General features: G+C 39.4%; 1 protein-coding gene across 1 annotated transcript in view; it reads left to right on the top strand.

The window, feature by feature from the left end:
- The window catches only part of vcana (versican a), a 49,936-nt gene that overhangs the window by 3,871 nt on the left and 30,847 nt on the right, over positions 1 to 15,218 (top strand). The window contains 4 exon segments of the mRNA XM_088993778.1: positions 8,127 to 8,507; positions 9,580 to 9,754; positions 9,852 to 9,979; positions 12,467 to 12,760. Coding sequence (XP_088849904.1) covers positions 8,127 to 8,507; positions 9,580 to 9,754; positions 9,852 to 9,979; positions 12,467 to 12,760 — 978 coding nt within the window.

Here is a 15,218-nt window from a genome sequence, read left to right as displayed (position 1 = left end):
ATCTATGATTCTAGAACAAGGTTGGACATGATAACTGAGCCATAAAAGCATAAACTCGGGACATTTGATTGATATTTGAATAAGGCATTATTATTTGAGTTTTTGAGTATTTGACATAGTGACCAGCTTTGTATTAAACATTAAAGTATGATTCATTGACAATCTGTCTTTAGAATTATCCTATTTAGAATATTTGATTCATGACTTAAAATTCGTTGTCCTATGTGATATGTGTATTTACATGTATTAAAATTCACCAATATCGGATAAATCACAGACAAGCATGATAAAGTAATACCAACAAAACCACGATCAAACTACCAAAGTAATCAACAAGTAAACCGACAACAATGAACCACATGTAAAACCAATGACCGAAGGAAACTGACTGGAGTGACACCATAACGATGAGCGCACAATGACTGACTGCATTCAACAAACTCATGAGGTAAGGGCTTAATCAACGTGTGAAACAACTAACGGTAAGTTAACTCTTCAACCTGAATCCTACAGCTATTCGATTACTCGAACTTGCAAGCTGCAACCGTGCACGATTTAGTGACATCACTGCAAGTGCCTGGCACCATGACTTTGGTCACAGATCCTGACGGTCTTCCCAGTGTGCCATCAATTCGGAACTAGTTTTGGGGTTTATATTTTGGCATCCTTCTTCTAACTGGCTGTCTTCTCTATGTTTGCTCCAGACATAATACTTAGATTTGTTTGGGGTAACAATTGCCTACAATTCATACCCAGCTGATATCTTGGAATCATGCGTAAATGTCGATTACGCAGTGACACAGAGAATGGCGTTGTCGATTGAGAAATTGGCTCCTGAGTTAGTTACTACATATACTGTTATCAATTTGGAAACCTCACAGATCGTAAATATTGGTCAGTCTTAAGGATCCAAGTGATTGATTCAATGTTACAGAAATGGTATACATTTACACTAGAGTGAATGAATTGTTCTGCTAATATAGTTGATACAATGAACATTACATTAGCAGGATCTCAAGAGGAATTCCTGACTGGTACACAGATCACTCTTAGATCAGACGCCCAGTCGAATCACAGTAATGTCAGACGAGAGTACATGTGTCAAAGGATGCTACACTGACTTGTCACTGTCATGTAACAAACGCCGGGAGAAGGAGCTACACTCAGTGAGTTGGTTACAAGTGAGATAAAGCCTCATCTTCGATCATTGTACAACCTACTCCATGGTTACAACAAGAAGCAGTAATATTAGAATCTAAAGTGAACATCTAATAACAGTATCTGCAGTGCGTAACAGATCCTTGTCAACCTTATCAGTACAATGATGAATGCACATGAAAACTCATTGGTATAACTCAACTCAGATGCCTTTTAGAGTTAGCGAGTTCCTTCTAAACTAGGTAACGTCGAATGATTTCACAATGACTATTTACAAAATTGGATTACATGCTGAATGGAGACCGATGTCAATTGAGTTAGAACGTAGAGTCCGAGACTGTAATGTAGACTAACCATTGCGAGGAATTGCATCAGGACTCGATTTGGTCGAGAACTGATTGTTACGCTTGTAAGACATAGTCATCAGAATTTAGGATGACGAATTTGTACGGTCAACCAAATTGGTCAGAAATGAGACGTTGATGTTCGAACTCGAATCGTTGGCAACGTGAGGTTTGCTGTATATGAAGACAATACGTACATAAATCAGTGTATGCTATACAGATTGCAAATAATCATTGGTGTTACAGCAATGGCAAGGTAACGTGAAAAGTTGGTGATCATGGAGATGTACGCTTCAGAACATTTCATGAGTGAAGTGATAAAATGTGAGACAATATTAATGTTGCTAGTGGACATTGTGCTAAATGAGATGGACAAACTTCATGTGTTTATCACTTGTTGATCGTGTCAGCTCATGGAATAGCCGTTGCAAGATGGAGGAGTTATCAGCTGTTGAGTGCAACGACGATAAATGAGTTGAACGTAAATGACAAACTGTCGACTTGCGAATATGTGTCATGTGGACAAATGTGAAGTGAGAGCTTATGTTTCCAGTGAATAAGATGCAAGGGAAATACCAGATGTAAGTGAAAGTAAGTAGACCCTGGTAAAAAATGCAAACATGTCAATGTGCTAAAACTACGATTTGCAATGGTCGATTGCTAACCATGAAACCTGTGAACAAATGGACAGTGGTGACAAAAATCAAATGATGTGCAGGAACTTACACATAAAGACAAATAGTTCGGCATAATGCTAACAACACTCATGAGAAAACGAGTCAAAGCGAAATCAAACCCAGAATAAAACATGATAATGCTGTAGAACTGCATTTAAGACGACAAGAGTGAGAGTGGATCTGCATATCATAACAGCAGTGAAGTGCACCGATTGCCAAACACATCACGTGAACTACCTAATACTACCCATACATATTCAACATAAAACACATAATTGGAAAAGCACATGATGTTTTACATGCACGTCAACTGAGGTATTCATATGAACACCACAGTGAATACTGCCTCCTAATGCAACTGGATCACCGTGCATATTCACCATACAGAACCTTATTCTCAGTTAAACGAGCAACCTAAGCTTATTGACCTTCGATACTGGAATTTTGCCAATGTCAACACCGATAATTTGTGAGACCTGTTCAGAACAGAGTTTTCTGTTTACCACATTCGACCACTTTTCATAACACCTGAGATGCTAAGATACTTGAATCGCTTATTCACCATAACATCAACTCTTAAGCACTGGTATCCAACATTATCGCAACCCTTATCTGTCACACTGATCAATCAGTAGTCTCCATAAACGTAACACGTATTGAGCCCATATCGTTGAATGATCGACAGATTTAAATGAAATTCAATTAGCTGGTCAGCTATCTGTAGCTCAACTATTGCAAATGATAAATCATTGCTGGATAATGCAGATTAGGAAGTTGAGTCATACGTTTTTCATCAAATGTCGATCTACAATTGGTTAACGTTAGCTTTAGCGTATTGCAAGTCACTTGATCTTATGTTGTCTGGTCAAGAGCTATCCTTCTATTGCATTACACTGTTAGATAAGGGGAGTGCTAAGATAATTGTTCGTGCTTGATCATTCTTATGTATTCATTTTTCTTTTGTTCAGATTGCCTTCAAGAGTCGCTTCAGGCTGATTATCTTTGTATCCTTCATTGCTGTTCAATTCAATCTAATCAGATCAAGAAAGCTCTATTGAAAGTACAGATTGCATACTGATGACTAATGTGAAAGAATTAATTATTAATGGATCAGTGCGTGAAGTTGACTGTATGGACTAGTTAGAGGTTTTGAAGTTTGTACATGTTAAATCACGTCTTCGATTCATGTGTTGATTAAAGTTAGAATCAGATCAACTTTGCGAACTTGTCCCCACATGATGCAAAATCTAATTATGGTAAACTTTGCCAATCACCTTGTCTTACTACTCAACGGTGCCGAGCTTAGATTGACTTTCTTGTCTTATCGTCCATTGTAAAACATTCAGTGGTCACTGAACTGAAGGACTGGATGCCTCTAGGCACTTTAACTGCTACGTTTACCGTCACTGGTATGAGTCCAATCCCAAAGTACCCTTACATTTTCCCTTTTAATTAGACTATGAGCATTAAGGTAATCTCAAACTTCATGACGTAGTTTTCTTGGTAATACACATGCAGCTACTGAGTGATTGCTTCACAAGCGCTATTGCTGACGTACATGAGTTTGCATTTATTCTTAATGAACGTAGCTAGGTTGCAACTCTCTATCCTAGTGCAACTGATCACGATAGTCATTGTACTAATGTCACTGCTTTTGACTGTCCCACAGAGTCACCTTCCTAGACAGAATAGTACACGGTTTATACCCGTTGTCTGGTTTTTTGACTCCAGTCAGTTACTCCACACGCCTGACAGGAATATCAATTCTGAGCGCAAGGACCAATGCAGATTTTAACCATGCTGACACTGCTATGTAGAAGGCTGTAACTCAAAAGCTTGACAGTGATTCTTGACTAACTTAACGTTTTCCAAAAATGTATGAAAGTAAAGGTATCACATTAATTGTCAACCTCGCCAAATATCAACTCCAGTCCATAGACATCATTTTCAACTAATAACTTACATTCAATTACCTTATTTTTGTAAATCTGCATGGTTGTCAGCACGACAACCTATGAATCAAATACGTCGATATAGCGTGGGTTCCACATGATCTGTTTTTATGATGTGATAGCTTCGAACTAGTGTAATGCAGTAGGTACAAAGTGATTAACTGCATATTAACATTCCATTATGCCCTAACATTAATTCTGACATGTAATATTCAAGCATTACATTACTAAACATTAGTAAATATGTATTTTCCCAGTATCAAAACATGTAATATGAACTATAGGTAACTACGTGGCTGTGATATGATGATAGTTTAATCAAATCAGGTCAGACTAATGTCTCGGTATTCATTGATTATGACTAGTGTTTGAGTTGGTAAGATATTAGCATTGTCACAACAGCTGTTCTTTACCTCTGAGTATCTAACGATGCAGGCTGCTCAATGATACTAACATACTGGCTTCATACTAATGTTCTGAATCAAAGACATTTGACAGCAGAACTTACATTACAAATCGTGTTAAATGACATCAGAAAAACTGACATAATAAAAACGTTTTATAGCATCTAAAATACCCAAAACACGCAGGCTGATATTTTTCGTCAAATGCAAAACACCAATAAAAATGACTTAAAGTGTCCAAAAACTGCCACAAATCAGCTCAAAACTGCGAAAGTCCCGCCCCCAGTTTGTGATGTCACGCCAGGTCGTCTTGCCTTGCTCAAGAAACAAAACAATTGGCTCACAGAGTTCAGATTCGGAGAAGATACTTTCTTGTTACTCATCCAGTTATGAATATGATTCAAATAGTTCTGAAGTGGAAAGCATCCATGTTTGCAATCGATTAAAGGAGTCCTCCCAGATCAATTCGAACCGTCAATGACAGCAATGTAGCGTCCCAGTCACGACCGTCTGTTCTATGACAATTGAAACCAGAAATGTTTAGTCGTCTCATCTGATTATTTTTCATACACATCAAAATATTACATGACTAGTTTTGAAATAAGTAATGAATAAAGCAGTATAATCGTGTTCTTAATTACTGTTCAAGTTAGTGTAAACAGTATAACAAAATGATTGTAAAATCTCATTTCTTAACTCATTCACTGCCAGACGATGTGTAAAAATGTGTCCAATCTAGTGCCAGGGTTTTTGTCATCGTCACTCAAATTGCGGGACCAACAAAATATTGAGTTTTAGGACTACATAAACATTCAATGCAGCGGAAGAAACCTTAGACTCTCTTCTTTCATCGTGATATAAAGAGTTAATTCCTAAATTGTATAGGTTAGTTTTCTGAGATTGAAATGGGGCGACTGTCCAAAATACAATACAATACAAAATAAACACATTGATTTACATAACGCTTTAACAACAACTGAAGCTGACAAAAGGAAAATGCTGCTCCCTCGTGGAATGGAAAAAACATTTCCAGAGTTCTGACCAGCAATTTTTCGGCAGCCCCGCAAGTAAAATCAAAACCCGAATAAATTCGGGAATGGCAGCGAATGAGTTAATTTTTACACATGACATGATCTCCAGCTGGCGATCTATTAGTTATTTATTGGCCAGCTAATCTCACTATCTAGCTATCTAGCTGGCTACCGTGCTACATATTTATTTGCTAACTAGCGATCTAGCTGGCTACCTAACTAGCTATCTATTTGCTATCTATCTCGCTCGCTATCTATTAGTTATCCATTAGCCAGCTAGCTAGCTTTCAATTTGAATTATTCCAGGATGAGTAAATGCTGGCGTGTGTGGCTGCCGCTGCTCACCCACAGAAAAAAACTTATCCTGTGACTGTAAAGTGACCTTGAGAGTTTTGAAAGGCGCTTATAAATGAAATGTATTATTATTATTATTATTATTATTATTATTATTATTATTATTATTATTATTATTATTATTATTATAAAAATCTTCCTCTTTTGTACCTTAAGGAAGTAAAATTTTTCTGGCGCGACCCACTTGACATCAAATTAGGCAACATGTGGCCCTTGAACTGCAGTACAGCTTTCTCAAGGTGATAATGTGTCCCAAGACCTTTGCCACCTGGTGGACCCCGTTGACCTCCCCCAAGGCTTCTCCTCAGCCTCTGGTCTGTGTCTGTCTTGAGGTTGGAGTGACACCTTTCAATTAAAGCAAGTTCCCAGTCTGGGAATAACAGCTGGTTTCACCTCTTTATCCTAATAAGGCCCTCTGTTCAAGTGTGCACACTCATGCCTGGAAGGCAGTCCCATCGCTGTTTCCAGAGCATTCCCTACATTATTCCCCTTCTCATTCTCCCCCTCCCCTATCTCCACAACCTCAGGGGGGGGGGGGCAGATTCCCCCTTCGCCACATGAGTCAGCGTGATTCAACCCGTTGCCATGTTGTGTTTGGTTGTCTGTCTGATGTCTCCTTTGGGTCCTGACTCGGAAGTGGAATGAGAAACTGTTATACTGTCTGGTTCAGGACTCGCCTTTTTATAATAATAATACATTTCATTTATAAGCGCCTTTCAACACAATCAATAACTTTTGACAGTCGCGGGATAATTTGAGTTTTTTTTTTTACTGACTTTATCTTCCAGTCACTGTATATGTATATCTAAATTATTATTTTTTGGTTTTTGTTATTGAACTTGTTATTGATTTTTTTTAAACAGTTAGAAGAGAGAAAACATGGTCACATTGAACAACATCTATTCCGAACATCAAAACAGAACATACACATAACCATCTCAATAAAACATTTTACAATTCTTGCACTTCCGCATATCTACTGTCCTGTCCACTCTGCCATATGAGAAGAAAAATCATAAAATAACAATAAAAAATAAAAATAATAATAAACAAAATGTAACCAAATTGAGTGGATTGGGGCCAATATGTTAACATAAAGGACAACCGACACCATTTTTTTGTTTCCTAACTGACATCAGAAAAACGTTTTATAGCATATAGAATACCCAAAACACACAGGCTGATATTTTTAGTCAAATGGAAAACAACAATAAAAATGAGTTAAAAAGTGTCCCAAAACTACTTCAGAATGACATTGGGATGGCGAGTTTCAGAAGGTCCCACGCCCTTGTTCGTGATGTCACGCCAAGACGTCTTGCCTTGCTCCAGAATCAAAACAATGGCTTCAGATTCGGAGAATATGCTTTCTTGTTACTCATCCAGTTATGAATATGATTCAAGTAGTTCTGAAAAGGAAAGTATACATGTTTGCAATCGATTAAAAAAGTCCTTCCGTATCAATTCGAGCTGTCTGGACTCCAATGTAGCGTCCCGGAAAATGCACAAGATGGCGCCCAAGCTCCATTGGAAATGGGCTGATTTGTATTTTGGGAATTTGTGTCAACTAGTATCAAATAGTAGTCTTAGTGCAACACACAACGATTCACCATCGCGTTACTTATGTTTTCCGTCTAATTTCGCCATCAACACAGATCAACACAAAGTTTTCAGACCAAACAAAGTACCCAAAATGCATTGTGTGTCACTTTCTCGGTCATGGGCGTTGGAGACGGGACGTCACGTCAGGCATCGTCATCTACTCAAAAACAAGACTTCCTGAATATTCAGCGCGAGTCTTAAAACGTAAAATATAGATGTATGCCATAGACTCTTTGTCAAATACGCTCAGTAGCAGTCATTTGAAGTGATTTTACAAATTATGGACACAACTTGTCCGTAGGCGTCGGTTGTCCTTTAACTATTCTTACAAGCACTTGGTTGCCGTAGATTTTTTCCAGGTATCCCATAGTCTCTCAAATTTGGCTCGCCTTGGACAATGAATGTAAGCTTTTTCATTTCATACATTTCATACATTTCACCGACCACCTTAATCCAGTTTTTGACTTTTGGGGTTTCTTTTATTAGTTAATGATGGCTGTATTTCGAGGACGAGAAATACACAGCAGTCATATGGCAGACTCGCCCTATTTTGTCTTGTATGAGGATAAATATCCATGAACCTTTATTGTTTTGTTTTCTCTTTCAGTCACCGACACGTTATCAATTATCAAGCCAGTCACTGGCTCTCTCTCTGGGAAAGTTAGCCTTCCATGTTTCTTCTCCATCATTCCAACCCTGTCACCAGTGAACCCGAATGCCACCAATGTTTTTTCCATGGACTATTTACGCATCAAATGGACCAAATTAGAGGGAGACGTTGAGTCAACGGTGTTAGTAGCCCAAAATGGGATCATCAAGATCGGCTCCACCTACAGGAACCGGGTCTCCGTGCCCAGTCATCCCGAGATTGTGGGGGATGCCTCTTTGACCATGGTCAAGCTGCTTGCTCGAGATGCTGGCACGTATCGCTGCGAGGTCATGTTTGGCATCGAGGACACCCGCGATACTGTAAACCTCAATGTCGATGGTAAGATTCTTTTGTTTTTTCTGGAATCATGAAGAAATGAGTCATAATTGCTGGCGACTACTGCAGTACTGTGATTCCTCATCTTGGGAACTGAATTGGTTCCCAGAAAGTGTGTAAGGCGAAAAGTTTGTCTGCCAAAGAATTATTTCCCATAAGAAACCATTAAAAATGAGAATAATCCGTTCCCAGGTTTCTATAAATCATAATTCTCTATCAAATAAGCCTTAAAACTACACAAAATATACCTTACTTTAGGCATAATAAATGTGCTATTGTATTGTAATTAAAGAAATAAACGGTACTGTATAATAAAGTTGTTTTATTTACCTTTGTGATGGTAGTTGTCAATGGATAACGAACTTCCAGGTTGCCACTTGATGATAACCGAGTGAAGTTGCTGTGCTTTCTCGGCGATAATACCCTCACACACACTGTCCCCTGCTAGCTGCTTTTCATTAATCCAAATCAACATAAGTTTTTCAACCTCTTCTCATGCCTGAGACCGTTGCTTAGACAACACAGAAACACCCTTAGTCACACGTAGCAATGGTTGACTTAGGGTACTGGTACTGGGACGCTAAGTCACACAAACGCTCACCTCGTTCGTGTTTTTTGATGATCTCCTTCTTCTGCTTGACCGTAATTTTCTTTTGTGTCCTCTTCAGCTTAACACTAGCATGCGGTGGGGGTTTTTTCGGTCCCATAATAGCAAACGTACTCCACTCAATAACAAACCACATCTGCACTCAAAGAAAGGTGGTGACGAAAACTAGTCCGCCAGCCACTGTGGCGCTGTTCGACCGTGTGGTTTGGTGTTCATCCGACGAAAACTTGTCCGCCAGTCACCGTGGCGCTGTGTGGTTTGGTTCGTCCGCCGAAAAACTTGCGAATTTATTGTTCGTAAGGCGAAACGTTCGTGAGCTAAAACGTTCGTAAGCCGAGGTATCACTGTACTTGTTTTGTTGCGGTGTTCCACCTTGACACACTCAACCCATCCCCTGGACATTTAAATGAAACGGATCAATGCCGCAAACGATTTTTATTTTTAAAAATATTTATTTTGTGGGTCCAGGTGTCGTCTTTCACTACCGCACCAACAACAGTCGGTACACGTTGAACTACGAGAAGGCTATCCAAGCTTGCGACAACATCGGCGCGACCATCGCCACGTACGACCAGCTGAAAGCTGCGTACGATGACGGTTTTGATCAATGTGATGCCGGATGGCTTGCCGACCAGACTGTCAGGTACGTTGTCGTTCAAAACCGCCTGTGGAATGTTGACATTTCAATGTCCACTTATCTGAAAGATGTCAAACGGATCTTCCATCGCTTGCGTCCATAGATACCCCATCATAAATCCCCGAAAGGGCTGCCATGGCAACCTACACAATAAACCTGGTGTGAGGTCATATGGAACCAGGAAACCGACAGAAACTTACGACGTGTACTGTTATGTGGACAAACTTCATGGTAAGCCATAAAAAATAAAATAATCTATTTTCACAGATAATTTACAGATCACATTCACTCTTTGTAGTGGTAATCTAGCACATAAAAAAAGGTGATAATGTTGACGTGAAAACATCTGGTATTTGTCATCACTCGTGTTCTGGACTATAATGGCTGACACGCTCCATTCAACTCTCAACGCAGTCTTTCCATGAGGGTTTAAATCTTTGACCAGTTTCCTTTCAGCTGTTAATCTCGTGGGAGTTTCTCTTATTCGCCTCAGATATTCCATTGCAACATTGAAATATTGACTCTAAGAAATACAAATTCTACTTTGTGCATAATTTTGCATAATAACAACCAGGATTTTTTTTCTCTCCATTTTTTTTATCCGTCTTTACACCCGAAAAAATGGCGGCGAATGGCAACACACATTATGGCCTATTGGTATGCTTGCTGTGACATTACGATAAATTAATATAAAAGAAAACAACACGTGAATAGCTGTCCCCTATAGTCCACTATATACACTGTTTGCAAAAGCATATAGCACATTTCATTTCATAGATTATATATAACATTTGCTCTAAAGATTAACACCGGACGTTTCGCTCCTCATCCGAGAAGCTTCGTAAGCGTCACAGAGAGAATGTCCTCTGACTGTGGAGTGACCTTGAGAGTTTTGAATGGCACTTAGGAATTAAATGTATTATTATTATTATTATTATTATTATTATTATTATTATTATTGTTGTTGATGTTGTTGTTGTGATGATCATTTTATGTTACTTCCGGGTTGAGTGAACGCTGGCGCGTGTGGCTGCCGCTGCTCACCCACAGAAAAAATATCCTGTGAATGTAAAGTGACCTTGAGAGTTTTGAAAGGCGATTAGAAATTAAATGTACTATTATTACTATTATTATTATTATTATTATTATTAATGTTATTATTATTATTATTATCATTATTATTATTATTATTGTCGTTGTTTTTGTGTAATGATGATCATTTTATGTTACTTCCGGGTTGAGTGAACGCTCGCGCATGTGTCTGCCGCTGCTCACCCACAGAAAACTTATCCTGTGACTGTAAAGTGACCTTGAGAGTTTTGAAAGGCGCTTAGACTGAGAGCTTACACAGACAAACATTGAGGAAAATCAAATCTACTCTTACTCAACAAACGTTGTAACCTTCTGGACTTCCTATGTGTCACACGTGAAGGAGGGACGACATTCCTTGGGTGGATGTCAATGCCGCTGTAAATTAAAAGAACCACTATAAAATGGGATTGGTAGAAATGTTCCACCCTGGACTAAATGATATCATGTTTTCAGCCTGTTTATCCTTTTGAGCACTGTTGTTTGAACGTGAGACAGTGTAGTCAAGTTCCAAATTGTAAACACTGATCCTAAGCAGGATGTTTGGATAGGACGGTCGTGGCAGTCAGCTACAAAGAGCTAATAGTGTGAAATGATAGGTGTGCAACAGAGTTTAACCTCCTCGCAAAACAGAATAATATCATTTTAATTAATGGAGTGAGATAGTAGCGCTACATAGTAGCAGTGAATTCAACTCACTTTGTTACAAGTGGCAGTTTGGCAACTTGTGAGCAAGTTTTCCGAAAAAGAGGATTTGTTATCAGTCTTAGTAAAAGTTAATGACAACATAGATGGGCTAAAAAACAGAGTCATAGTGTTATAACTGACAATGTGTCACTGGTGCAGCACATGTAGACAAATGACAGCGTCCTTGCGTATGTGGAACTGTCGCGGCTTGGAATTGAAGTGGATTTACATGGGAAGGGAGTTGTGAGACAATCTCTTTTCATCAATGGATGCTACAGCTTGGTGTTTGCTTTCAACATTTAGCTTGTAGCAGACATGCACATTCCACCATGACGTCACTGATCCACTGGTGAAAAGGATGCCTTGATCCTCTCTTCTTTCATCTAGAACTGCTTCATACTACAAAGAGGGTGCAGAAAGTGCTTTTAGGATTGAATGACTGTCTGTGTGACACATTATTTATTTATTTATTGTTCTTGTTGACTTCAAGATGGCGCCGCGAGAGTGGCTGTTTTTACAGCAGCTCTGTATTTTGTTTTTCTATTTCTTCCTTTCCTTTCCTCTTCTTATCATCACTTTGCGCTGTGGAATGTAAAATTCTCCACAGACTAATAAAGGCTAATCCAATACAATTCAATGATCACAGGCATATATTCTTTATGTTCTGCGTAGATTACTGTGAAAACTTGTTTATTTCTGTCTTTATTTTTTTTATTATTTTTTTGATATTTGACATTTGTATGTTTTTTTCAAGTATAATGGATTCATATTTTTCTTATTTAAAAAAAATGACTTACTAACATTTGCATTCATTTTAGAATGAATCATTAATTTGCCAATTAAATTAATGGCAATGGAATGATTGAATATAATCCTACATTATTTACAACTAATTTTATCTTGTTATTCACTATATGTTCCAATTTTTCATTCTTATTCCAGGTGACGTGTTCTACGCTCCCATATCTCAAAAAATGACTTTTGAGGAAGCAAAGGAAGAATGTAAGAAGAGAAATAGCGAATTGGCAACACCCGGCCAGCTTCACGCCGCGTGGCGACGAGGTCTCGACAGGTGTGACTACGGTTGGCTGTCAGACGGCAGTGCCCGGCACCCAGTTTCCGTACCCAGAATTCAATGCGGTGGAGGCCTGCTGGGGGTCAGAACCATGTACCGCTATCGGAACCAAACTGGATTTCCAGAGGTGACAACCCAGCTTGGGGCTTACTGCTTTCGAGGTAAGACTGTCATGTCAGAATCAGAATCATCTTTATTGCTAAGTATGTAGAACACACAAGGAATTTGTCTCCAGTAGAACACACTGCACTAGTATCATCATTATTCCCGATTGAACGCGGTCACCGTTGCTGGCTACCTAGCTAGCTATCTATTTCCTATCTATTAGCTGTCTAACTAGCTAGTTAGATAGCTAGCTATTAGTTTTCTATTGGCTAGCTAGTTAACTGGATCTATTTGAGTTATTCCCGATTGAACGGCGTCACCGTTGCTGGCTACCTAGCTAGCTATCTATTTCCTATCTATTTGATATCTATTGGCTGTCTAGCTAGCTAGCTATCTATTAGTTTTCTATTAGCTAGCTAGTTAACTTGGTCTATTTGAGTTATTCCCGATTGAACGGGGTCACCGTTGCTGGCTACCTAGCTAGCTATTTCCTAACTATTAGCCGTCTAACTAGCTAGCTATCTATTAGTTAGCTAGGTAACTTGATCTATTTGAGTGATTCCCGGTTGAGTGAACCATGGCGCATGTGGCTGCCTCTGCTCACCCACAGGAAAACTGATCCTGTGACTGTAAAGTGACCTTGAGAGTTTTGAAAGGCGCTTGTAAATGAAATGTATTATTATTATTATTATTATTATTATTATTATTATTATTATTATAATTATTATAAAAAAAATCAAAGAGGCACGATACAGTTCTATTTGTTTAATGGCTTGGGGGAAGAAGCTGTTTAAATGTCTGCTGGATTTGGTGCGCATGGATCGGTCGCGCCTGCCTGAGGGGAGTAGCTGAAAAAGGTGGTGGGCAGGGTGCAGAGGGTTCAGGAGGATTTTTCGCGCCCTTGTTTCAATTCTAGCAGTGTGAAAGTCCTCGAAAGTGGGTAGGGCGGTACTGTCCGTTGCAGTCGGATTTTGTCCATTTTTGTGGCGGCCCCGGACCAAACTGTGATGGAAGATGATATGATGGATTCGATGACAGCCGTGTAGAAATGTCGTAGCACCTCCTATGGCAGATCATGCTTCTTTAGCAGCCTTAGGAAGTACACCCCGTTGACCGTGCGTGATGAGCGTCACGGAACACGGAGTTACCGTTTGTGGTTTGGCCCTGACAACAATTTGTGTTCCTATTTGGCTTTGTTGAAAAGTGGGATTGAAGGCGCAGACATTTTAGTAAAACAGTCCAGACGATGATCTCATTTTCTATTGGGTCCCCCACCCTTCTACTTTTTTTTCCTATACATTCCGATTTAGGTGCAACACGTTGTCCTTTATTTGTTTTACACGTGTTGTCATTCTCTGATACATGACTTTCAATAAGGTGAACTTTAATGAAAAAGCGTTTATCATAAAACTAAAATCAAATGGAAGCAATTATTCTGATGGTGTACCAACTTCTCAGTACGCTGAGTCCAGTTGACCTCACCGTCTACAGCTTTTTTTTCCCAGCCCATTTCTGTTCCTGCAAAAATTAGCTAAGGGGAGGGGTAGTGGTGACAAAATGTTTACCTAAAAATGATGGTCACTGACCGGCCGTGACTTTAATTGGAGGATTAATGCAGTCATTGAAATATCGTCTGCCCGGAGGCCCGGGCATACAACCTTTACGTCGGGCGTCCAGCTTTCAAAATGTGTCGGCCCGGGTGGCCGACAACTTCTTCAAGAAAAAAAAAGAACGATTATTTTCAAATCAAACGTTTGTTTTATTCAATAAAGCAAAAGCTACAAGCCACGTGGACTCCTCTTTCTAAGCACCTTTCAAAACTCTCAAACACACTTTACAGTCACGGTATAGTCCGAAGCACGCAACAGGCTTCTGATTGGCTGCCGTGCAGGGTATGCAAATTGTCAAACGAACGTTCGGCAGAGTATGCAAATTGCCATACGAACGTTCGTTTGGCAATTTGCATACTTGGCACGGCTGCCAATCAGAAGCCTGTTGCGTGCTTCGGACTATACCGTGACAGTGAAGTGTACTTGAGAGTCTTGAAAGGCGCTTAGAAGAGGAATCCACGTGGCTTTTAGCAGACAACGCAACCCAAACATTGCATTGTGCACGATGATGACAAACGACAACTAGTGCAAAATCTTCCGCAAAGAATGTTTACCATTAATTAAGCAAGGGAGCATTTGTGGTAGGTACTTCCTTAATAAAAAAAGTCCTTTATACTTCGCAACAATGTTTTCTTTGCGATTAGTCGTCTTATTTTGTTTCAAGTTGTGAGAAATGGGGCACGCAACTTCATGGCCCGGCAGACAACTTTTTTCACAAACTTTTTCCACAACTTTTTTCACAAACTGTTTCCACAAACTTTTTGTCATGAGTTTCAGACACTGATTAATGGTCAAGATTTTTTCTTGAGAAGCCAAATGTTTCCCTCAACGTGCTCCTTGACGCTCCAAGAAACCCATTGATGGATATGAAACACATTTGCGCACTCGAGTACTATTCAAACAG

This window comes from Hippocampus bargibanti, linkage group LG04 (genome assembly GCF_051943395.1).
Source record: "Hippocampus bargibanti isolate YZ-2025 linkage group LG04, ASM5194339v1, whole genome shotgun sequence".
NCBI lineage: Eukaryota > Metazoa > Chordata > Actinopteri > Syngnathiformes > Syngnathidae > Hippocampus > Hippocampus bargibanti.
Note: the sequence above shows the minus strand (reverse complement) of the source record. Positions and strands in the feature narration are given on the sequence as shown.